Source organism: Leptopilina boulardi, unplaced genomic scaffold, assembly GCF_019393585.1.
Source record: "Leptopilina boulardi isolate dan_hultmark-lab unplaced genomic scaffold, ZJU_Lbou_2.1 LbouV2_324, whole genome shotgun sequence".
NCBI lineage: Eukaryota > Metazoa > Arthropoda > Insecta > Hymenoptera > Figitidae > Leptopilina > Leptopilina boulardi.
Window position 1 is genome coordinate 920,659 of NW_026137890.1, and position 25,858 is coordinate 946,516.

The window sequence follows — 25,858 nt, forward strand, 5'->3', positions numbered from 1 at the left end:
ATAGCAACGTATAAGAGTGAGAGAAATAAAAAATATTCCTATTTCTCTCACTCTTATCTTAGATAGCTGAGCTGTGACCGTACCTTCATTTTTATCTAGTCCCTTTAATAATTTCACTTGCAAAAGTACTATTTGGCCTTTTTCAATTTAGATTTATTATGAAAACGATATATTTTCTTTTGAAAAGATTGACTATGAAAAAGGCAATTTCTTTTAAATTCTTAATGCTATAGAGGTTCTACACACATGTGATAACACCTTAAGTTAAAAACCTCTACCTAACCTAAACTAAAAACCACCTGTCAAAAGCAAACAAAAATAAACATTGATATAAACCAGTATAAACTAAATCTGTTTATTAAATTTGAATTAACTATTCAAGTATAATGACTAAACACAATCGTTGGTGTTTATTACAATGTTTCACTAAAGATGCTGAATTTTATATAGTGAGAAAAAACAGTTTACTAGTGACCGATGAAGCAGAAATAAAAATCGGGGCAAAAATTCAGTTTCCGTATCCTAAAGACAAAACAAATTCAAAAATTAAAATTGGAAAAATCATTATGGAATCGGGTAAGTAGTTTAGATATTTTGAAACCTACATATATATATAAAAAATATATGTATACTTTCAAATTTTGAATTTCTTTAACTATTCATTTGCTTTAAAAATTATGTCTCTAGCACTGCATTATATTTGCAAAAATTTTTGGTTTTTGAAAAAAATCTAAAATATAGTTCTTTAATTATATTAGTATTTTATAATTGAATTCAATAATAAAGTAATTGACAAAATATCTTTTTAAAGGTCGTCTCTCAAATATACAAATTATACATTTTTTTAATAACTTATTTGTAAAAAAAATGCAGTTATTAAAACAACTTTTAACTTATTCAATTGTCAACAATTCAATATTAATTTAAAAGTGTCCTAGCTGTTTCCTAAACTTCACTTTAAAAATTGAAAATATAAAATTTGATTATTAACGTTTAATTAATATCGACCGAGTGATAAAATCATTTTACTTTAAAAATTTTACTTTCTTTTGAGGTTAATATATATTATTTTTCTTCAAATTATTGTTTGTTTATTATATTTAATCATGTTAGGTAATGAAAGAGATAATAATAAATAAATACTAATAATATATTTTATTCTCTCAAAATTTTTCTCACTATGTTTAAATATAATATAATGCAATATATTATATATAATGCACTGATTTTTATAAATAATAAATTTTTAGAATCGCAGAAAATAGTACAGAATGAAATGAAAAAGATGAAAATAGAAATGGAAGAGAACGGAATCACGATAGAAGATATAATGAAAGAAGAAAAGGAACAGTATGAAGAAAAACGACAAGAATATCGCTCAAGAGCAAGACAAGATAATATTGATATGGCAAAATTGCTACTACAAGAGTTAGACGAAAGAACTAAACGTGAAGCTAATTTACAGAATAGTATTGTTGAAGCGTTAAATTTAACAGAAGAAACGAATGCTTCAGTTTTGAACATTGAAAGTTTATTTTACGATTTAAACAAAATTTAAACAAAATGTGTTTTAAAAAAAAAATTTCGGCGTTTCTTATTTTCTTATTTTTGAATGTCACATAATGTAAGTTCAAATATGAAAATTAAACAAAATCTGTATACTTAGTTTATTTGTTGAAACAGGAGATACATTTGTATCTCCTGTACATATGTATCCATTTCATAATAAATAATTAAATGAAACAAAAAATAAAATGACCTGAGAAATTGAATTTCACACATTTTTCGTTATTATCATATGAAATTAGCTGCTAACTTTTATTTGTTATGTTTGCATTTTAAAACAAAATAGGAACGAAAATATAAAAGCGATGTCATTTTCATCTAATTTGCTGCTAGTCAAATCGTGAAATTTATTCAATTTAAAAATTAAACTTTTTTTATTGAAAAATGGATCAAGAATTACTTCTTATTGAGGGCGATGGTTGTTTCACAATTATAAATAAAATGTCAGTCATTTTCGATTCAAGTATTCCGGAACTGAAACGTGGGATAACCATCAAGTATCTTTGGCCAGAATTTTCTGCAGTGCAAAAACGTTACACGGGAACCATAATTGGCATGTCAAGTATGTTTATGCTTTTATATGAATGCTATAATTTTTTTTATTATTTATTCTCTTAGCAACCTAACTTTTAATTATTATTTTCATTATATCATAATTATTATTATTTTATTGAAATTAAAATTTTCTAATTTCAAATTCAAAAATGAGATAGCGAAAAATTTCTATCTTTAGATAAAAGATTTTAGGAAATTTCAATGGATTGGAAATTTACTGAATCCTTTTCGTCTTTACCATATAATAATAAAATCATTAAATTATAATTCAAATGGATATTTTAATTTAAAAGTAACTACATAATTTTTTTACGATTTTATTTGAATATTGTACATGAAAAATGTAATTTTTATTCCTTAGTTTTACTATAAATAAAATGATTAATGACGCAAACATAAATAATTAAACATTTTTAAAACACATTATACAGCAACAGTTATTTTAAAAATCCTGAAAGGGTTAACAATTTTTTTAATATTAATTTTTATATTAAAATTTTTTTATTAATTTTTAAGAATTCAAAATTAATTTTAAAAATTGTAATATGCTTAAAAATTTATTTACAGACAGCGAGAAAGAATTGCTAACACTGCAAAATCAAAAATTAAAGGAAGCTGGAAAAAGAAGTCAGGCAAAGAAACGAAAACTTCAATGCGACTCTTTTTCTGAAAGTGAGGTATTATTATTATAAATATAATAAAATAGTTTATTTATTTATTTGCATTTTAACGAATATTTTAAAATTTATTGCCTTTCCTAATTAATTTTACAGGATCAATCAAATTTCGATGAATCAAGTTCAAATGTAATTTTTGACAAAATTCAAGAGGCATTGCAACTTAACAAACAGTTAACTAAGATTTTAGAGGATTTAAAAAAAGTAGGTTTAAAATTTATGAAAATATTAATACAATGTTTAAAAGTTAGAAATATTAAAATAAAGATAATCCAAAAATTAAAAAAACAAAAATTATGAAAAGGAGTATGAACTTTAATAAATTATAAAAATTTTATTAATTTAAAATCACTTTTTAAGTAGTAGCAATGTGTTATTTCATAATTTGCAAACGAAATTAATTATTAAAATAATTTGTATATTATTTTATTATTCATTCAAAATATCATTTTAAAAGATATTTTAAATATAATAGATTTGCAATAAAAAAATTGAAACACGAGCAATTCCATACGTGAACTGATCCAATCAAAACAATTAGATATTAAGGAACTTTCCTTTGATCAAATTAAGAATTAACATAATTTCTACAAAAATTAGGCGATTGTAACTTTCATATAGTACATTTTAAAGCATTTATTGTGTTCTTTTCAATTACAAAACTCTTTTTTTAAAATATTATTTAACCCCTGTTTTTTCTAAAATAAACTTTATTTTTCAATTTTTACAAAGAACTACCTGTTTTTTTCTTTTTTTATCTTTTTTATTGGAAAGCTGACATTTTTTCCAATCAATTATGTAAAGTTAAAAAATGGGACAACAATGGGTTTTCAATTAAATAAACAAAAAGTTTTTGAAAAGTTGGTTTTTTTATTTTCTTGATTGTAATCCCATTTTTAAAATTAACATAATTTGTTGGAAAAAATCTCATCTTTTCAATGAAAGTGATAAAAAATTAAAAAAAGAGGGAGTTTTTGTAAAAATTGAAAAATAAAGTTTATTTTTGAAGAAAGAGTAGTTAAAAATTTTTTCATAAAAAAGGAGTTTTTGTATTAGAAAGTACGCAAAAAATCGTATAAAATTCACTAGATAAAAATTAAAATCTGGCAAGTTTTGTCGAAATTATACAGATTTGAAATTAGTATAATCTCGCTTAAAACGGAATAACTAAATTCCTCATAAATTAAACAATTAATTTTTTATAAAATTAATATTTTAGGATTTAATTCAACGATACCAATTACTCAATTTACATAAAATTTCACTTGTAAATCTTTTTTCTTTCTGCGACAGTATTATCAACATTTTCCTTTTGTTGCTCTTCCTGACTATAAATAAAACTAAACTTTTCTAAAAAGAAAATGTAGAAATTTCATATTTTTTTAGCTCGCTTTTTCTGTTGACCGAAGCCAAGGTAAAAATTTACGCTTCTCATCAATTTCGAGTGCAATTAAAGATAACACACCATTATTGTCAAATTTAAATAATGCAGTAACTGAGCACCAGGCATCTACATCTTTCAATTCGCTTTTGGAAAATCCACATTCCTCAATAATTTCAAAATCCATAAAAGAAAAAGCAGTTACTAAGCCTCTCGCATCTACTGCTTTCAATTCGATTTTGGAAAATTATAGCGAAGACTATGAGGAAAGTGAAGGTGAACAACATCTTGAAAAAGAAAACATCACTGGTCCTAAACTCATGGAAACAGAGGGTGTTGTTGAAGAGAACAATATGTTCATATTTACGAAAAGTACTGCCGGCGATAAGGTAAATGCTTTATATCTATTTAGTTTACATCCATTATCATGTCTTTAAAGATTCTATACAAATTCACATAAATTTGTATGAATCAATAAATATAATAATAGATATAAATATAAATAAATAATATATAATAAAATAATAACCATCCAAGTAGCACGTAATATTAAAGTAATATTTCTCCAAGTTTAAATATCCCCCCGATGGTAATATAACGGTAAAATTCAGTGAGATTACACGGTAATGTTACTGCACTGTTACTGGAATATTACGCGGTAATCTATAGTGAATAAAAATTGCAGCAAAATCCATATCTAATGATTAAAGAAGAAAAGTTTTCCTTTTTTCCTGATTACATTGACACTTTATTAAATTTCTTTGACAATCGTATTATATTACAGCAATGTTCCCAAAATATTACTGTAATATTATAGTAACATTACCGCGTAATATTTCTGTAATGTTCCTGTAGTCTTATGATAACATCGATTTTAATATTACAACCGTGGGAACATTTTAATATTGCAGTAATATTACTTGGTAATATTTGTGTAATATTACGTGCTACTTGGGCAATGAATAAAAATAAATATAATAAGTAGATTAAAAAATATAACGAATAAAATTTAATGTAAACTAATTTTTATTTTTAGGCTGTTGAATTGATCTCAGAGAGCGATGTATATATCGATAAAACCGTTTTGAAAGACTGCAAACGCAAAGCAACATCGCATAATGCATTAGCGCGAATGCTAATGTCCAACATTTTTACTGCAGAAGCACTTCTTCAATATAATTTGGAAACAAAAAAGAACAAGGAAGGACTTCCAAGTTCTGTCATTGACGTGATTTTAAGTAATTAAAATTTCAATCTTATTGCAGGGAGGCGAGAGACCAGGAAAATTGAGAACAGTCAGACAATTTTTATAGTCAGAAAAAAATCAGGGAAAAAAACGATGGCTCCGAACGACACTATCTCTACTCTAGCAAGGTCCTGTATTTTGTAGTAACTCTGAAGCGCTTTTGTATTTTGTGGCAACAGCGCAGTCGACGATTCGACTCTTTGCGATTCGTTGCCTTCTCTCAAATTAAATTTTTTCTTTAAAATTTTATGACACTTTTCTCTCAATTTTTCTGTCACTTTTTTAAAAATTTCTACCATTCATATTATTTTGTCGATTCTTTTAAAAAAATAATTTAATTAATTTTAATTATTAAAAAAAATTATAATTTTTTCCCCATTCCTTCATTCTCTTTTTTCGGTAGGACTAGATATGATTTTCTACAGAAATAATACAAAATATAGAAGCGCGCCAGAGTTACTATAAAATTCAGGAGCTAGCTAGAGTTGAAATAGTGTCGTTCGGAGACATAGAGATGTAAAATTATGTTTAAAGTTAGAGAATGTTTATTTACTGCGTGGATCTTAATTACTTTTATTCCAAAAGTGCTATCAACTTTTGCTTATTTTTTATTTCCTTTTCTCGGATGGTTTCTGATAATTTTAAACTTAAAATAAAAAAATGGTCGAGGTAATGTTAGGGAATTTTCTCGACAATATTTGCTCGCCATCTTGACTACTCTTAATCTTAAAACTTACTATTATTAAATAAGTTGTGTAAAACAATAGAATTAATATTGGAAAATTTTTTTTAACAGAATATTGTATCAATGTAGCAAGGAAGAATGGATGGAGGCCGAACAATGATCGGGCAGTAATTGATAGTCTTCGCTCTAAATTAAAAGAAATAAAAGTAAAACATGCCCATAAAACGCAACCGAAAAAGTAAAAAAAGTTATTCAGTTTAATTATTTAATTAATATTAATGTTCATTTGATGGTACAATTTGTTCAAAAATTAAAAAATTAATAAAACTTATTGTAGGCTATATAGAGTTGTTGATTCAAATTAACCTAAATACTTGTTTGAGTTTTATTTTTACTATTTGAGTTGAAATTACCTGCAGAAATTTATCTGGATAGACCAATTGTAACCTCCTAGTTTATTATTTTTACTATTTGAGGGGAACTTTGCTCAAAACATTCACCTGGATATCTGATAGACAAATTGTGACCTGGTTTATCATTTTTCATATTTGAAGTGTACATCCCGGAAAAAGTTGACCTAGATTTACCTGGACAGCAGGTAGATAATTGTCGACCTGATGTTTTATTTTTGTCATGTTTAAATTCTTCAACATCGTTTGGAAAATAATTTTATGTTTTTCATATAAAAATAATGAAGAAAAAAATTTGCGGAAATTCAGCGGAGCCACTCCGCGGAATTACTTTGCGGAAACTCCGCGGAATGATTCCGCGGAGTTTCCGCGGAACCTTTCCACGTGGGTTGTGTATGATGTTATCTATGCTTATGCCTCTAAGTTAATTATACCTCAGCAGCATGGCTTCATGAAGCGCAGATCTGTCTTGACAAACTTATGCGTTTTTACTGAATATGTACGTAATAATTTGGAAAATGGCTTTCAGGTGGATACTATATATACTGATTTCTCAAAGGCTTTTGATAAAATTAACCATGATATTCTTTTGTCTAAGCTAAGGGCTCTGGGTTTTTCTGAACACTTAGTTATATGGTTTAAAAGTTATTTGTCTGACAGGTGGTTGTCAGTTAGAGTAAACAATGTTTACTCCAATACTTTTTTGGCTACTTCGGGTGTACCACAAGGTTCACATCTTGGCCCTCTCCTTTTTCTGTTATATATAAATAATATCTCTCTGGTTTTTCGGCATTGCAACTTTTCCTTATTTGCTGACGATCTTAAAATTTATAAAAGAATTAATAAAAATGAAGTTAATAACAATAATGATAATGATGATCACCTAAAAATCCAAAAGGATCTTTTTCGTTTGCATGAATGGTGCGCTAATAACAAGTTATTTTTAAATATAAAGAAGTGCCACATTATTTCCTTCTCTAGGAAGAGTGATATTTCTTTATTTAAGTATAAAATTTGCAATGACGAACTACCGAGAGTATTTAGTGTTTCTGACCTTGGAATAACACTTGATTCTGACCTTAGTTTTGATAACCATGTAACTGATGTTGCGAGTAAGGCCAATGGAGCTCTTGGTTTTATTATGCGAAATGCAAATCGTTTTTCGGATTTATCCACCTTAAAGTCATTATATTATTCGTTTGCTAGATCGATCTTAGTTTGCAATCATGTTATTTGGTTTCCTTATCAACAAGATAGATTATTAAGACTCGAACAAATTCAAAATAAATTTTTACGCTTTACTACTTGGCAAAGATATGTAATTCACGATAGATTTAATCATGATTACTCGGATCTCAGACGCTTATTCAATATCCCTGAAATTTCATCATATTTTATATATACTGATTTACTATTTTTATACAAAATTCTTAATAATTATATCGATTGTCCTGAGATTCTGTCAAAAATTAATTTTTATGCTCCATTTAAACACCTTAGAGATCGCCCTTTGTTTAAAACAAATTTTCATAGATCAAACTTTGCCAAAAATTCTATTTATGATAGATTGTCCGAAGAGGCAAACTTATATTGTAACAATTTGGATTTTTTTAACTCTTCGCTAAGTAATTTCACAATGTCTTTGCGCAAACTTTTTCTTTTTGATAGTAATAACAACGCTACCTAGTTATAGTTATTTTTGTTATTCGGTTTTTAAGAAACATTATATTTTATGTTTCATTATTCTTAGTACTTCGGTACGAAAGGGCTAATTTTTCTTTCTTTGTAAGCCCGTTTACATGTAAATAAATAAATAAATAAATACAATTTAATTATTATTATTATATATTATGAATATTTTTTCAATTTATTTATTTTTACATTTATCGTTTTTATACACTTTAATTATTTTTTCATTTTATATATTTTTTCAATTAATTTATTTTTACATTTACCGTTTTTATACACTTTAATTATTTTTTCACTTTATATATTTTATACAATTTAATTATTATTTTATATTCTGAATATTTTTTCAATTTATTTATTTTTACATTTACCGTTTTTATACACTTTAATTATTTTTTTACTTTATAAATTTTATACAATTTAATTATTATTATTTTATACTCTGATTATTTTTACATATTTTTCAATTTATTTTTTTTACACTTACCGTTTTTATACACCTTAATTTAATTATTTTTTTACTTTATATATTTTATACAATTCAATTATTATTTTATACTCTGATTATTTTTACATATTTTATCAATTTATTTATTTTTACATTTACCGTTTTTATAAACTTTAATTATTTTTTCATTTTATATATTTTATACAATTTAATTATTATTATTATATATTCTGAATATTTTTTTAATTTATTTATTTTAATAATTTTTTTTTACATCAAAGCCACACAAAATTGTTTTTATTTGATTACACTATTATTTTAACATTATAAAAGTACATAGAAAAAAGTTTTTCTTTCTATACGTATCCTCGTTAGTAATTAATAAGCAGAAACTTAATCTCTGTTCTCTCGAAGGAGTGTTTCAATTTTTTTGCCAAATGGTTTGTTAAAAAAAGGTTTTCAGGATCTTAATAAAATTTGGTATTCTACGGTTTTTGGGGTCGCTAATTACCAATTTGAAGTCAGTTTTTCAAAATTCAAAATGGCGGACGAGAATTAAAAAATTCATTGGATTCGCTCGAAAATTGTTACTCGGGGGGTTTCAGGGTTAGCAAATTTGATCATTTTTAAAAATAAGTTTTAGGAAAGTACGCCATTTTGAATTTAAAAAATTTGACTTTTATTTTTGTATTTACATTCAATCACTCCAAAATACTTTCTGTACCAAGTTTTGCAAAAATCCGTTATGATTTGATAAAGTTATTGAAGGTTTTAATTGTGTAATGCATTTTAATTTTTAACCTGTTTGATTTTTGTATTTATATATGATGCATTATTACATAATAGGTTTATTATCGTATTTTTTTTGAGTTTTTATATAAGTTTAACAATTGCAATACTTTAAATTTATTTTCCCTAAGATTTTTCTGAAATACAGTGGCGTTCGTATTTACCCCCATATTTTAGGAAAGTTGCAAAGTATCGAGGTAAATACGAACGCTAAGTTTCCTGCGATTGTAATTTATCAAAAAATTTTTCTACCCCATAAAATTGTTCTATGGAAGTAAAGTAACAACTTCATGCACCAGAATACCGGAAGTATTTTTTTTTTTAAAGAAAAAACTTATGTTATTGTTGAAACTTACTTAAAGCGTTCGGATTTACCCCGGTTGACCCTATATATTCTGAATATTTTTTTAATTTATTTATTTTTACATTTACCGTTTATATACACCTTAATTTAGTTATTTTTTTACTTTATATATTTTATACAATTCAATTATTATTTTATACTGATTATTTTTACATATTTTATCAATTTATTTATTTTTACATTTACCGTTTTTATACACTTTAATTATTTTTTCACTTTATAAATTTTATACAATTTAATTATTATTTTATACTCTGATTATTTTTACATATTTTTTCAATTTATTTTTTTTTACATTTACCGTTTTTATACACTTTAATTATTTTTTCACTTTATAAATTTTATACAATTTAATTATTATTTTATACTCTGATTATTTTTACATATTTTTTCAATTTATTTTTTTTTACACTTACCGTTTTTATACACCTTAATTTAATTATTTTTTTCACTTTATATATTTCATACAATTTAATTATTATTTTATACTCTGATTATTTTTACATATTTTATCAATTTATTTATTTTTACATTTACCGTTTTTATAAACTTTAATTATTTTTTCATTTTATATATTTTATATAATTTAATTATTATTATTATATATTCTGAATATTTTTTTAATTTATTTATTTTTACATTTACCGTTTTTATACACCTTAATTTAATTATTTTTTTACTTTATATATTTTATACAATTCAATTATTATTTTATACTGATTATTTTTACATATTTTATCAATTTATTTATTTTTACATTTACCGTTTTTATACACCTTAATTTTTTTTTCACTTTATAAATTTTATACAATTTAATTATTATTTTATACTCTGATTATTTTTACATATTTTTTCAATTTATTTATTTTTACACTTACCGTTTTTATACACCTTAATTTAATTATTTTTTCACTTTATATATTTTATACAATTTAATTATTATTATTATATATTCTGAATATTTTTTCAATTTATTTATTTTTACATTTACCGTTTTTATAAACTTTAATTATTTTTTCATTTTATATATTTTATACAATTTAATTATTATTATTATATATTCTGAATATTTTATCAATTTATTTATTTTTACATTTACCGTTTTTATACACTTTAATTATTTTTTCACTTTATAAATTTTATACTGTTGAGCAGGACGTAGGGAAACACAAAAACGACACGATTGTTATGAAATAATAAGACGTATATTAAAAGAATCAAAATGCGTATTTTACAATGGATACAATATTACTCGACAGCGTCGATAGCAAAAGTGAGACGGCGTCGCTCGTCCACGAAAAGTTAAACTCAAAAATGAGCACCAGAGGGCTCTATTAAAATATTCAACCGCGGATCGTTCAAATGCAATCACTATTAAATTATAACTTTAACACTTCCCCTCGAGATGCGGAGGAATTAATTTGAGCACACACTTCCTAATCCCAACAATTCCATGCACCTCTTGTGTTTTGGTCCTGGTAGTGCTTTGGTGAGCAAGTCGGCTCCCATGTCCTCGGTTGACACATGTTCAATAGTGATCAAACATTCTCTGAGCGCTTGGCGAACAAAATGATGACGCACGTCGATGTGTTTACTTCGACTATGGATAACGGGATTTTCCCCAAGTTTCTTCGCTCCCAAATTATCGTTAAAAATGGTGACGTGAACTAAGTTGCTGAATCCCATCTCGCCCAAGAAATTCCGGAGAAAAATCGCTTCCTTCGTGGATTCCGCCAAGGCCATATACTCTGATTCCGTGGAAGACAGAGCTACTGTTCTTTGCTTCTTTGCATCCCATGATACGGGTCCATTATTCAGCACGAAAGAGTAACCAGTGTAAGATCTCCTATCAATCGTGCAACTCGCCCAATCTGCATCAACAAATGCGATCAATGGATTCTCATCACAATTAAAGATCAGTCCAAGATTTATCGTCCCCTTTAGGTAGCGCAAAACTCTTTTCGCTGCCGACCAATGCGTGCGATCGTAGCATGAGTTGAATTGGCTCAGGTTGCTGACTGCGAAGGCAATATCCGGCCTGGTTGCAACAGCCAAATACATCAGGGCACCGATCAATTCTCGGTACGGCAAATCCAAGTCTTCGTCGCTACACTTCTCAGGTTTGGTCAATTTCACGTTGACGTCCATCGGAGTAGAAACTGATTTGGAATCAGTCATTCCAAATCGATCCAAAATTTCCCTGATGTATCCACTTTGGCACATCCCGATTCCTCCCTTTTTCTGTGAAAATTCAATACCTAGACAACATGATGCTTCCCCGAGGTCTTTACAGTCGAACTCTTTCATCAGATATTTTTTGAATCTTGCAATTTTCTCCAAATTCTTTGAAAACATCAGGATATCGTCAACATAAACAACGATAAACAAAGCATCTTCACCTTGGTCCAGGAAATAAACGCAGGGGTCAGCGTGGCACGGTCTTGCACCAAAATCTCGCAAAATCTTATCCAATTTCGTGTACCACGATCGACCAGCTTGTCGCAATCCATATAGAGATTTTCGTAAACGGCAAACCTTTTCCCCAGATTGCAGTTCTTTCAGCATCTTGTGCGCTTTAATTCCCATTTCACTGTTTTCATCTTCCAGATCAACTATCATCCTTAATGCTTCGGTGAAAAACTTTGGAACTCTCATCAATACCTCTTCCTCGATAACGCCGTTGAGGTAAGCGGTGGTGACATCAAGTTGGTGGATCGACATTCCGGTTCTAGCTGCCAGAGCTGCAAGCAATCGAATGGAACCAAGTCGGGCGACCGGCGCAAATGTCTCATTATAATGGATTCCAGGACGCTGACTGAAGCCCTGTGCAATTACTCGCGCTTTTCTACGCTGCAAAGTACCATCGGGATTAAATTTATTACGCAGGATGAAACGACTTCCAATGACTTCACAATTCTTCGGTGGATCAATCAATTCCCAGGTATCCTTTTTGAGAAGAGATCGTGTTTCCTCAACGATGGCTTGATTCCATTCATCAGCATTCGCACCTGTCATCGCTTGTTTGAATGGTACTTCAGTCAAGTAGGCAACTTCGACTTCCGCTCTCCTTGATACCTCACGTGGTGGTTGATACCTTTTTCGAGGTCTTCCCCTCTCACCAGTCCTGATTATACTGGGTCTTCCCGGGCCTCTTTGCTGTTGTTCGTTGGCTTCGTGTTCATCGGTTTCGTCCTCGTCTTCATGCTCCTCGTCTTCGGAATCAACTTCATCGTTGCTGAGTGGATTATCTATGTTATCCTGTGGGTTCACGTTCCGAAAAGGCTGCACTGATTTAATTTCGATCTCCACTTCATGGCGTTCGTCTTGCGGAGTTAAAGAGTTCTTCCGTTGACAAGCAACAAACTCTTCCGGAGTAAAATCTTGAAAGTCCTCTGCTTGAGTTCTTAAATTTTCTAGAAATTTGACGTCTCTAGTTATTTCAATTTTCTTTTCCTTCTGATTCCAGATTCTGTAACCTTTGGATTGTTCAGAATAACCGAGAAGAACTCCCTCCTTTGCTCGATCGTCGAACTTTCCTTTTCCAGGCGTTCTATCTAAAAAGAAAACTTTGCTTCCGAACTCGCGCAGATGACTAACGTCAGGCACTTTTCCACTCCAGATTTCGAAAGGTGTTTGTCCATCAAGAGCGCTGCTTGGACTGCGATTTCGAATATAATTGGCGGTAGTGATTGCTTCCGCCCAAAATGACGATGGAAGACCGCTCTGAATCAGCAAGCACCTTGCCATTTCTACGAGAGTCCGATTTCTTCGCTCCGACACTCCATTCTGTTGGGGGTGTATGGAACTGTAACTCGTCGTAGAATTCCATGATGCTTCAAGAAATTTTCGGTTTCCTTGTTTAAATACTCTCCACCATTGTCCGTTTGAAGACACTTTATTTTTCGCTCCTTCTGATTTTCCACCATTGCCTTGAATTCTTTAAAAGCTTGAGACGCGTCGCTTTTATTTTTCAGAAACATTACTTCACACCACCGTGATTTGTCGTCAATAAATGTGATGAAGTACCTGGCATTTCCAGCAGAATTCTCACTAGCTATGAGATCTTTAAAATTTAAATGTCCAAGGCGTCTATGCATGATTTCCAGAGCGTTTAAAGAATTTTTCACTTCACCGGATGTAGCGCAACACGATTGTCTTTCGTCTTCTTGCAATAGATATAAATCCCCGACGCGATTTGCTAACAGTTTCACACAACCGTCATTTCCGATAACCATCGCACACTCTTTCTTGAAAATGACATCACAGTTATTATCCGTAATTTTGGCGACTGATAAAAGGTTGCTCCGTAAATCTGGAACATGAAGAACATTTACCAAAGTTACGTTCTTCTTCTCTCCAAGAGCATCAGCTGTAAATACAACGTTTCCTTTAGCCGTGATTTCAGACGATGCGTCCGTAGCTAAATCAACTTTTCCAGATTTAATATCTGTCACTCCGACGAATTTTTCTATCGTTTTACACAAGTGGGAAGTCGACCCACTGTCGAGACACCAAACACGATTTCCGTTTACGTTTTCCGCTCGAAAAGTTTTTTCCGTGCCCGAGAAATTTTCACACGCGCACAACACAACGTTTTCGGTCGTTTTCGCGGATGTTTGATTGTTCCTTTCTTCTTACAATCGCGGGCTTTATGGCCAATTTCGTGGCACCGATGACATCGATATTTGAAAGCACTACCGTCACGTGATTCATTTTTAAACGATTTACTTTTATTCGAATTCCAACGTCCTTTCGCGATCATTGCATTTTGAATCGTACCCCGCGCGTCACTCTCCTCGATTATCTTTACGCGTAAAACTTCGGGAGTTGGCAATGTATCGCGTGATTCAATAGCGCAACGGAAATTCTCAAAGTTACTTGGAAGACTATACAATAAAAGAATGGCCAAAAGATCAGGATTAATATCAACTTCCATTTCACTCAACTTATCCACGGCGTCGAAAAATTTCCGTACGTGTTCGCGCACGTCGTCATTATCTTGCATCCGCTGCAAAATAAGTTGCTTCAATAACGTGGCTTTTCGAGCCGGACCTCGCGATTGATATATACCTTCTAATCTCTGCCACACTTCACGCGAACTTCCACATCCTTTGATTTGCTTCAATTCTGTCGGATTTATTGACAAGATTATGTCCGATTTTGCCTTGCTATCACCTGTTTCCCATGCATTTACAGCAACAGCTGACGCGTCATTTCCAGCGACCAATTCCGGTTTAACGTTCCTGCCATTCACATAATTCCACGCATCATTCTTTATAAGCAATGCCTCCATTTGCATCTTCCAGGTGTCGAAATTGTCCTTATTTAAAGTTTCTATCCTCGCTGAACTAGACATGTTCATTTTTGATCTCGAAACTTCGACACACTTAACCTCAAAACTTTTCGTTCACACAACACAATCACTTTCAATCGTTTTCGACTAAATAGTCTGGGCCCATAACCTGTTGAGCAGGACGTAGGGAAACACAAAAACGACACGATTGTTATGAAATAATAAGACGTATATTAAAAGAATCAAACTGCGTATTTTACAATGGATACAATATTACTCGACAGCGTCGATAGCAAAAGTGAGACGGCGTCGCTCGTCCACGAAAAGTTAAACTCAAAAATGAGCACCAGAGGGCTCTATTAAAATATTCAACCGCGGATCGTTCAAATGCAATCACTATTAAATTATAACTTTAACATATACAATTTAATTATTATTTTATACTCTGATTATTTTTACATATTTTTTCAATTTATTTTTTTTTACACTTACCGTTTTTATACACCTTAATTTAATTATTTTTTTCACTTTATATATTTCATACAATTTAATTATTATTTTATACTCTGATTATTTTTACATATTTTATCAATTTATTTATTTTTACATTTACCGTTTTTATAAACTTTAATTATTTTTTCATTTTATATATTTTATACAATTTAATTATTATTATTATATATTCTGAATATTTTTTTAATTTATTTATTTTTACATTTACCGTTTTTATACACCTTAATTTAATTATTTTTTTACTTTATATATTTTATACAATTCAATTATTATTTTATACTCTGATTATTTTTACATATTTTATCAATTTATTTATTTTTACATTTACCGTTTTTATAAACTTTAATTATTTTTTCATTTTATATATTTTATACAATTTAATTATTATTATTATATATTCTGAATATTTTTTTAATTTATTTATTTTTACATTTACCGTTTTTATACACCTTAATTTAATTATTTTTTTACTTTATATATTTTATACAATTCAATTATTATTTTATACTCTGATTATTTTTACATATTTTATCAATTTATTTATTTTTACATTTACCGTTTTTATAAACTTTAATTATTTTTTCATTTTATATATTTTATACAATTTAATTATTATTATTAGGGTCAGTCGGGGTAAATCCGAACGGGGGGTCAATCCGACCGCTAATTATTTCAGCTTAATTAAAATTTTTAAAAATAAGTTCGATATGAGAATTTTTACCTCAGATCCTCTTGAAGAGATTCTAAGTATTATCCCATTTTTTGTTTGTTAATTAGCAACAGCATAAACAAAGATAACAATTATTGCAAAAAAGATTGAAAATCAAAGATGACACTCTTTCAGTATTTTGTCTCCTATTTGAAGAAAAAGAAGCTAAAAATTCATTTTATTATTTATAATTGTTTGTTATGAATACTAGAACAGAAACTATATTTGATTTTTGCCTTCTGTAAAATTTTATTAATAATATCAGACCGTTCGTATTTACCCAAGAAAATTGGAAAACTGGGGTAAATCCGAACGGTATTTTTAATAATTTTTTTTTACATCAAAGCCACACAAAATTGTTTTTATTTGGTTACACTATTATTTTAACATTATAAAAGTACATAGAAAAAAGTTTTTCTTTCTATACGTATCCTCGTTAGTAATTAATAAGCAGAAACTTAATCTCTGTTCTCTCGAAGGAGTGTTTCAATTTTTTTGGCAAATGGTTTGTTGAAAAAAGTTTTTCAGGATCTTAATAAAATTTGGTATTCTACGGTTTTTGGGGTCGCTAATTACCAATTTGAAGTCAGTTTTTCAAAATTCAAAATGGCGGACGAGAATTAAAAAATTCATTGGATTCGCTCGAAAATTGTTACTCGGGGGGTTTCAGGGTTAGCTAATTTGATCATTTTTAAAAATAAGTTTTAGGAAAGTACGCCATTTTGAATTTAAAAAATTTGACTTTTATTTTTGTATTTACATTCAATCACTCCAAAATACTTTCTGTACCAAGTTTTGCAAAAATCAGTTATGATTTGATAAAGTTATTGAAGGTTTTAATTGTGTAATGCATTTTAATTTTTAACCTGTTTGATTTTTGTATTTATATATGATGCATTATTACATAATAGGTTTATTATCGTATTTTTTTTGAGTTTTTATATAAGTTTAACAATTGCAATACTTTAAATTTATTTTCCCTAAGATTTTTCTGAAATACAGTGGCGTTCGTATTTACCCCCATATTTTAGGAAAGTTGCAAAGTATCGAGGTAAATACGAACGCTAAGTTTCCTGCGATTGTAATTTATCAAAAATTTTTTCTACCCCATAAAATTATTCTATGGAAGTAAAGTAACAACTTCATGCACCAGAATACCGGAAGTATTTTTTTTTTAAAGAAAAAACTTATGATATTCTTGAAACTTACTAAAAGCGTTCGGATTTACCCCGGTTGACCCTATATATTCTGAATATTTTTTTAATTTATTTATTTTTACATTTACCGTTTTTATACACCTTAATTTAATTATTTTTTTACTTTATATATTTTATACAATTCAATTATTATTTTATACTGATTATTTTTACATATTTTATCAATTTATTTATTTTTACATTTACCGTTTTTATACACCTTAATTTAATTATTTTTTTCACTTTATATATTTCATACAATTTAATTATTATTTTATACTCTGATTATTTTTACATATTTTATCAATTTATTTATTTTTACATTTACCGTTTTTATAAACTTTAATTATTTTTTCATTTTATATATTTTATACAATTTAATTATTATTATTATATATTCTGAATATTTTTTTAATTTATTTATTTTTACATTTACCGTTTTTATACACCTTAATTTAATTATTTTTTTACTTTATATATTTTATACAATTCAATTATTATTTTATACTCTGATTATTTTTACATATTTTATCAATTTATTTATTTTTACATTTACCGTTTTTATACACCTTAATTTAATTATTTTTTCACTTTATATATTTTATACAATTTAATTATTATTATTATATATTCTGAATATTTTTTTAATTTATTTATTTTTACATTTACCGTTTTTATACACCTTAATTTAATTATTTTTTTACTTTATATATTTTATACAATTCAATTATTATTTTATACTCTGATTATTTTTACATATTTTATCAATTTATTTATTTTTACATTTACCGTTTTTATAAACTTTAATTATTTTTTCATTTTATATATTTTATACAATTTAATTATTATTATTAGGGTCAGTCGGGGTAAATCCGAACGGGGGGTCAATCCGACCGCTAATTATTTCAGCTTAATTAAAATTTTTAAAAATAAGTTCGATATGAGAATTTTTACCTCAGATCCTCTTGAAGAGATTCTAAGTATTATCCCATTTTTTGTTTGTTAATTAGCAACAGCATAAACAAAGATAACAATTATTGCAAAAAAGATTGAAAATCAAAGATGACACTCTTTCAGTATTTTGTCTCCTATTTGAAGAAAAAGAAGCTAAAAATTCATTTTATTATTTATAATTGTTTGTTATGAATACTAGAACAGAAACTATATTTGATTTTTGCCTTCTGTAAAATTTTATTAATAATATCAGACCGTTCGTATTTACCCAAGAAAATTGGAAAACTGGGGTAAATCCGAACGGTATTTTTAATAATTTTTTTTTACATCAAAGCCACACAAAATTGTTTTTATTTGGTTACACTATTATTTTAACATTATAAAAGTACATAGAAAAAAGTTTTTCTTTCTATACGTATCCTCGTTAGTAATTAATAAGCAGAAACTTAATCTCTGTTCTCTCGAAGGAGTGTTTCAATTTTTTTGCCAAATGGTTTGTTGAAAAAAGGTTTTCAGGATCTTAATAAAATTTGGTATTCTACGGTTTTTGGGGTCGCTAATTACCAATTTGAAGTCAGTTTTTCAAAATTCAAAATGGCGGACGAGAATTAAAAAATTCATTGGATTCGCTCGAAAATTGTTACTCGGGGGGTTTCAGGGTTAGCTAATTTGATCATTTTTAAAAATAAGTTTTAGGAAAGTACGCCATTTTGAATTTAAAAAATTTGACTTTTATTTTTGTATTTACATTCAATCACTCCAAAATACTTTCTGTACCAAGTTTTGCAAAAATCAGTTATGATTTGATAAAGTTATTGAAGGTTTTAATTGTGTAATGCATTTTAATTTTTAACCTGTTTGATTTTTGTATTTATATATGATGCATTATTACATAATAGGTTTATTATCGTATTTTTTTTGAGTTTTTATATAAGTTTAACAATTGCAATACTTTAAATTTATTTTCCCTAAGATTTTTCTGAAATACAGTGGCGTTCGTATTTACCCCCATATTTTAGGAAAGTTGCAAAGTATCGAGGTAAATACGAACGCTAAGTTTCCTGCGATTGTAATTTATCAAAAATTTTTTCTACCCCATAAAATTATTCTATGGAAGTAAAGTAACAACTTCATGCACCAGAATACCGGAAGTATTTTTTTTTTAAAGAAAAAACTTATGATATTCTTGAAACTTACTAAAAGCGTTCGGATTTACCCCGGTTGACCCTATATATTCTGAATATTTTTTTAATTTATTTATTTTTACATTTACCGTTTTTATACACCTTAATTTAATTATTTTTTTACTTTATATATTTTATACAATTCAATTATTATTTTATACTGATTATTTTTACATATTTTATCAATTTATTTATTTTTACATTTACCGTTTTTATACACCTTAATTTAATTATTTTTTTCACTTTATATATTTCATACAATTTAATTATTATTTTATACTCTGATTATTTTTACATATTTTATCAATTTATTTATTTTTACATTTACCGTTTTTATAAACTTTAATTATTTTTTCATTTTATATATTTTATACAATTTAATTATTATTATTATATATTCTGAATATTTTTTTAATTTATTTATTTTTACATTTACCGTTTTTATACACCTTAATTTAATTATTTTTTTACTTTATATATTTTATACAATTCAATTATTATTTTATACTCTGATTATTTTTACATATTTTATCAATTTATTTATTTTTACATTTACCGTTTTTATACACCTTAATTTAATTATTTTTTCACTTTATATATTTTATACAATTTAATTATTATTATTATATATTCTGAATATTTTTTTAATTTATTTATTTTTACATTTACCGTTTTTATACACCTTAATTTAATTATTTTTTTACTTTATATATTTTATACAATTCAATTATTATTTTATACTCTGATTATTTTTACATATTTTATCAATTTATTTATTTTTACATTTACCGTTTTTATAAACTTTAATTATTTTTTCATTTTATATATTTTATACAATTTAATTATTATTATTAGGGTCAGTCGGGGTAAATCCGAACGGGGGGTCAATCCGACCGCTAATTATTTCAGCTTAATTAAAATTTTTAAAAATAAGTTCGATATGAGAATTTTTACCTCAGATCCTCTTGAAGAGATTCTAAGTATTATCCCATTTTTTGTTTGTTAATTAGCAACAGCATAAACAAAGATAACAATTATTGCAAAAAAGATTGAAAATCAAAGATGACACTCTTTCAGTATTTTGTCTCCTATTTGAAGAAAAAGAAGCTAAAAATTCATTTTATTATTTATAATTGTTTGTTATGAATACTAGAACAGAAACTATATTTGATTTTTGCCTTCTGTAAAATTTTATTAATAATATCAGACCGTTCGTATTTACCCAAGAAAATTGGAAAACTGGGGTAAATCCGAACGGTATTTTTAATAATTTTTTTTTACATCAAAGCCACACAAAATTGTTTTTATTTGGTTACACTATTATTTTAACATTATAAAAGTACATAGAAAAAAGTTTTTCTTTCTATACGTATCCTCGTTAGTAATTAATAAGCAGAAACTTAATCTCTGTTCTCTCGAAGGAGTGTTTCAATTTTTTTGCCAAATGGTTTGTTGAAAAAAGGTTTTCAGGATCTTAATAAAATTTGGTATTCTACGGTTTTTGGGGTCGCTAATTACCAATTTGAAGTCAGTTTTTCAAAATTCAAAATGGCGGACGAGAATTAAAAAATTCATTGGATTCGCTCGAAAATTGTTACTCGGGGGGTTTCAGGGTTAGCTAATTTGATCATTTTTAAAAATAAGTTTTAGGAAAGTACGCCATTTTGAATTTAAAAAATTTGACTTTTATTTTTGTATTTACATTCAATCACTCCAAAATACTTTCTGTACCAAGTTTTGCAAAAATCAGTTATGATTTGATAAAGTTATTGAAGGTTTTAATTGTGTAATGCATTTTAATTTTTAACCTGTTTGATTTTTGTATTTATATATGATGCATTATTACATAATAGGTTTATTATCGTATTTTTTTTGAGTTTTTATATAAGTTTAACAATTGCAATACTTTAAATTTATTTTCCCTAAGATTTTTCTGAAATACAGTGGCGTTCGTATTTACCCCCATATTTTAGGAAAGTTGCAAAGTATCGAGGTAAATACGAACGCTAAGTTTCCTGCGATTGTAATTTATCAAAAATTTTTTCTACCCCATAAAATTATTCTATGGAAGTAAAGTAACAACTTCATGCACCAGAATACCGGAAGTATTTTTTTTTTAAAGAAAAAACTTATGATATTGTTGAAACTTACTAAAAGCGTTCGGATTTACCCCGGTTGACCCTATATATTCTGAATATTTTTTTAATTTATTTATTTTTACATTTACCGTTTTTATACACCTTAATTTAATTATTTTTTTACTTTATATATTTTATACAATTCAATTATTATTTTATACTGATTATTTTTACATATTTTATCAATTTATTTATTTTTACATTTACCGTTTTTATACACCTTAATTATTTTTTTTCACTTTATAAATTTTATACAATTTAATTATTATTTTATACTCTGATTATTTTTACATATTTTTTCAATTTATTTATTTTTACACTTACCGTTTTTATACACCTTAATTTAATTATTTTTTCACTTTATATATTTTATACAATTTAATTATTATTATATATTCTGAATATTTTTTCAATTTATTTATTTTTACATTTACCGTTTTTATACATTTTAATTATTTTTTCATTTTATATATTTTTTCAATTAATTTATTTTTACATTTACCGTTTTTATACACATAATTATTTTTTCACTTTATATATTTTATACAATTTAATTATTATTTTATATTCTGAATATTTTTTCAATTTATTTATTTTTACATTTACCGTTTTTATACACTTTAATTATTTTTTTACTTTATAAATTTTATACAATTTAATTATTATTATTTTATACTCTGATTATTTTTACATATTTTTCAATTTATTTTTTTTACACTTACCGTTTTTATACACCTTAATTTAATTATTTTTTTACTTTATATATTTTATACAATTCAATTATTATTTTATACTCTGATTATTTTTACATATTTTATCAATTTATTTATTTTTACATTTACCGTTTTGATACACCTTAATTATTTTTTTTTCACTTTATAAATTTTATACAATTTAATTATTATTTTATACTCTGATTATTTTTACATATTTTTTCAATTTATTTTTTTTTACACTTACCGTTTTTATACACCTTAATTTAATTATTTTTTTCACTTTATATATTTTATACAATTTAATTATTATTATTATATATTCTGAATATTTTTTCAATTTATTTATTTTTACATTTACCGTTTTTATACACTTTAATTATTTTTTCATTTTATATATTTTTTCAATTAATTTATTTTAACATTTACCGTTTTTATACACTTTAATTATTTTTTCACTTCTTATATTTTATACAATTTAATTATTATTTTATATTCTGAATATTTTTCAATTTATTTATTTTTACATTCACCGTTTTTATACACTTTAATTATTTTTTCACTTTATAAATTTTATACAATTTAATTATTATTTTATACTCTGATTATTTTTACATATTTTATCAATTTATTTATTTTTACATTTACCGTTTTTATACACTTTAATTATTTTTTCACTTTATATATTTTATACAATTTAATTATTATTTTATAATCTGAATATTTTTTCAATTTATTTATTTTTACATTTACCGTTTTTATACACGTTAATTATTTTTTCATTTTATATATTTTATACAATTTAATTATTATTATTATATATTCTGAATATTTTATCAATTTATTTATTTTTACATTTACCGTTTTTATACACTTTAATTATTTTTTCACTTTATAAATTTTATACAATTTAATTATTATTTTATACTCTGATTATTTTTACATATTTTATCAATTTATTTATTTTTACATTTACTGTTTTTATACACTTTAAAATTTTTTTTTTTCATTTTATATATTTTATACAATTTAATTATAATTATTTTATACTCTGAATATTTTTACATATTTTTCAATTTAATTATTTTACACTTTAATTATTTTTTTATTTTATATATTTTATACAATTTAATTATTATTATTTTATACTCTGAATATTTTTACATATTTTTCAATTTAATTATTTTACACTTACTGTTTTTATACACCTTAATTATTTTTTTTATGTTATATATTATTCTATTTTTCATCAAGTCCCATTAGTTTTGTTATTCTTCATTCATAATTATGAAATTCTAAATCTTTTATATTTCTACAGGAAAAGGAGAATGATTTTCAACGTCGGAAGAGTAGGTGGGAGCCAGTGGAACAATATGTTCCAATTAATAAAAAGGATGCATATATTCCTACTCCAAAGGAACTACTCCTGAGTAAAAATGTGAATGTGTTTCCTCCAAAGGTGTCTCCTCCAAAGGTGTCTCCTCCAAAGGTGTCTCCTCCAAAGGTGTCTCCTCCAAAGGTGTCTCCTCCAAAGGTGTCTCCTCCAAAGGTGTCTCCTCCAAAGGTGTCTCCTCCAAAGGTGTCTCCTCCAAAGGTGTCTCCTCCAAAGTTGTCTCCTCCAAAGGTGTCTCCTCCAAAGGTGTCTCCTCCAAAGGTGTCTCCTCCAAAGGTGTCTCCTCCAAAGGTGTCTCCTCCAAAGGTGTCTCCTCCAAAGGTGTCTCCTCCAAAGGTGTCTCCTCCAAAGGTGTCTCCTCCAAAGGTGTCTCCTCCAAAGGTGTCTCCTCCAAAGGTGTCTCCTCCAAAGGTGTCTCCTCCAAAGGTGTCTCCTCCAAAGGTGTCTCCTCCAAAGGTGTCTCCTCCAAAGGTGTCTCCTCCAAAGGTGTCTCCTCCAAAGGTGTCTTCTCCAAAGGTGTCTTCTCCAAAGGTGTCTTCTCCAAAGGTGTCTTCTCCAAAGGTGTCTTCTCCAAAGGTGTCTTCTCCAAAGGTGTCTTCTCCAAAGGTGTCTTCTCCAAAGGTGTCTTCTCCAAAGGTGTCTTCTCCAAAGGTGTCTCCTCCAAAGGTGTCACAATCCAGTTCGTCATCAGAATCCAGTTCCTCATCAGAATCCAGTTCGTCATCAGAATCCAGTTCATCATCTGAATCCAGTTCTTCAACGTCTTCGAAAAATAGAAATAACAATAACAAAAACTTAACATTGATTCCAACTCCTTTAAATGTTGGAACAACGACAAAAGTGTCAGTCTTAAAGCCTTCAACGTCGAAATTATTGACTTCAAAGCCGACTCCTTCAACGTCAAAAAGTATAATGTTGGATGTAAACGATCCATGTTTACGTACACCAACAAGGCCGAAAAAAATTCAGACGAGAAGTAAACGGCAAAAGCCATTTGATAAAACCGATGTAAAGGTTAAAAAAAGTAAAAAATAACTTAAAAAAAAAAATTAAAATTAGTTTAAAAAAATATATTTATATAGTTTTTTCTTTCAAAACTATGGAGAGGGGCAAAAAATGTTTCATTTCAAAGTTTCAAAAGAAATACATTTTTTTTAAAAATAATTTAAATACATTTTTTAAAAAATAAACTTTTTATAATTTTTCATGTACATATATGAAAATTACATATATGCGAATTATAATACATTGTGTTTGAAGGTTATAATGTTATCCTTATAAAAAAATTCTTTTCGTTTATCGAGACATATATTTATAAAGAAAATTACTTCTTTGCATTTATTTTAACCCTATCCTTTATTTTAAATAAAATTTATCTTAATAAAACTTATAAGTTACTTAGTAAATTAATTTTAAATAATATTAATAATATAACATTAAGTCATTCATATGAATGACTTTTTAGAAAAATTCAGTTTAGTTAGATGTAAATAATAAGAAAAATTTAATTTCTTAAGCTCTAAATCATTAAATTTAATTAAACTCTAAAAGATTGAACATTTCTGTACCTTGGTCAAGCAGTATTTTAATTATTAAGAACGATTTTTAGTATTAAAGTTTTAAAAAAGAAATAAGAGGTAACATTTTTCACAGGTGTTTTTTTTAAACATATATATTTGAATATTCAATGAATTTGAATATTTGAATTAAAACAATTCTCATTTATTAAAATAATTACCAGTTGTTTTTTTTCAAAAAATAATTAAATAAAGTCGTGTGAGTCGAAGAGGGGTATGACAAGTTGCGTGCGCCAGCCAGGTGGTGGGGCACGTCCTAGTGGGGAGCGCCGTGGTGGGGAGCGCTGGTATACAGTGAAGACCGCCAGCCACCAGAGTCATTCTTTCATTCAGCTTCGAACATTCTAGGTAAATGTCTCTTCCAGGTCTTTTCTCTTT

General features: G+C 26.8%; 2 protein-coding genes across 5 annotated transcripts in view; both read left to right on the top strand.

Moving 5' to 3' along the window:
* The window catches only part of LOC127284343 (uncharacterized), a 105,152-nt gene extending 80,214 nt beyond the window's left edge, over nucleotides 1-24,938 (top strand). Inside the window, exon 4 of the mRNA XM_051309738.1 lies at nucleotides 23,829-24,938. Coding sequence (XP_051165695.1) covers nucleotides 23,829-24,938 — 1,110 coding nt within the window. The remainder of the gene's footprint in view (nucleotides 1-23,828) is intronic.
* LOC127284369 (uncharacterized) lies at nucleotides 1,862-6,424 on the top strand. Of its 4 annotated transcripts, XM_051309767.1 has the most exons (7): nucleotides 1,864-2,128; nucleotides 2,689-2,798; nucleotides 2,895-3,002; nucleotides 4,185-4,212; nucleotides 4,291-4,568; nucleotides 5,216-5,417; nucleotides 6,222-6,423. In XM_051309767.1, exons 1-7 carry the CDS (start codon nucleotides 1,951-1,953, stop codon nucleotides 6,350-6,352), a joined length of 1,035 nt encoding a protein of 344 aa, XP_051165724.1. In that variant the 5' UTR covers nucleotides 1,864-1,950; the 3' UTR covers nucleotides 6,353-6,423. The 4 variants fall into 4 exon arrangements, with proteins under 4 accessions (XP_051165726.1, XP_051165725.1, XP_051165724.1 ...); XM_051309769.1 differs by lacking the exon at nucleotides 2,895-3,002 and having other exon boundaries at nucleotides 1,862-2,128; nucleotides 6,222-6,424; XM_051309766.1 differs by having other exon boundaries at nucleotides 1,865-2,128; nucleotides 4,185-4,568; nucleotides 6,222-6,422.
* Nucleotides 24,939-25,858: the final 920 nt, after the last annotated feature.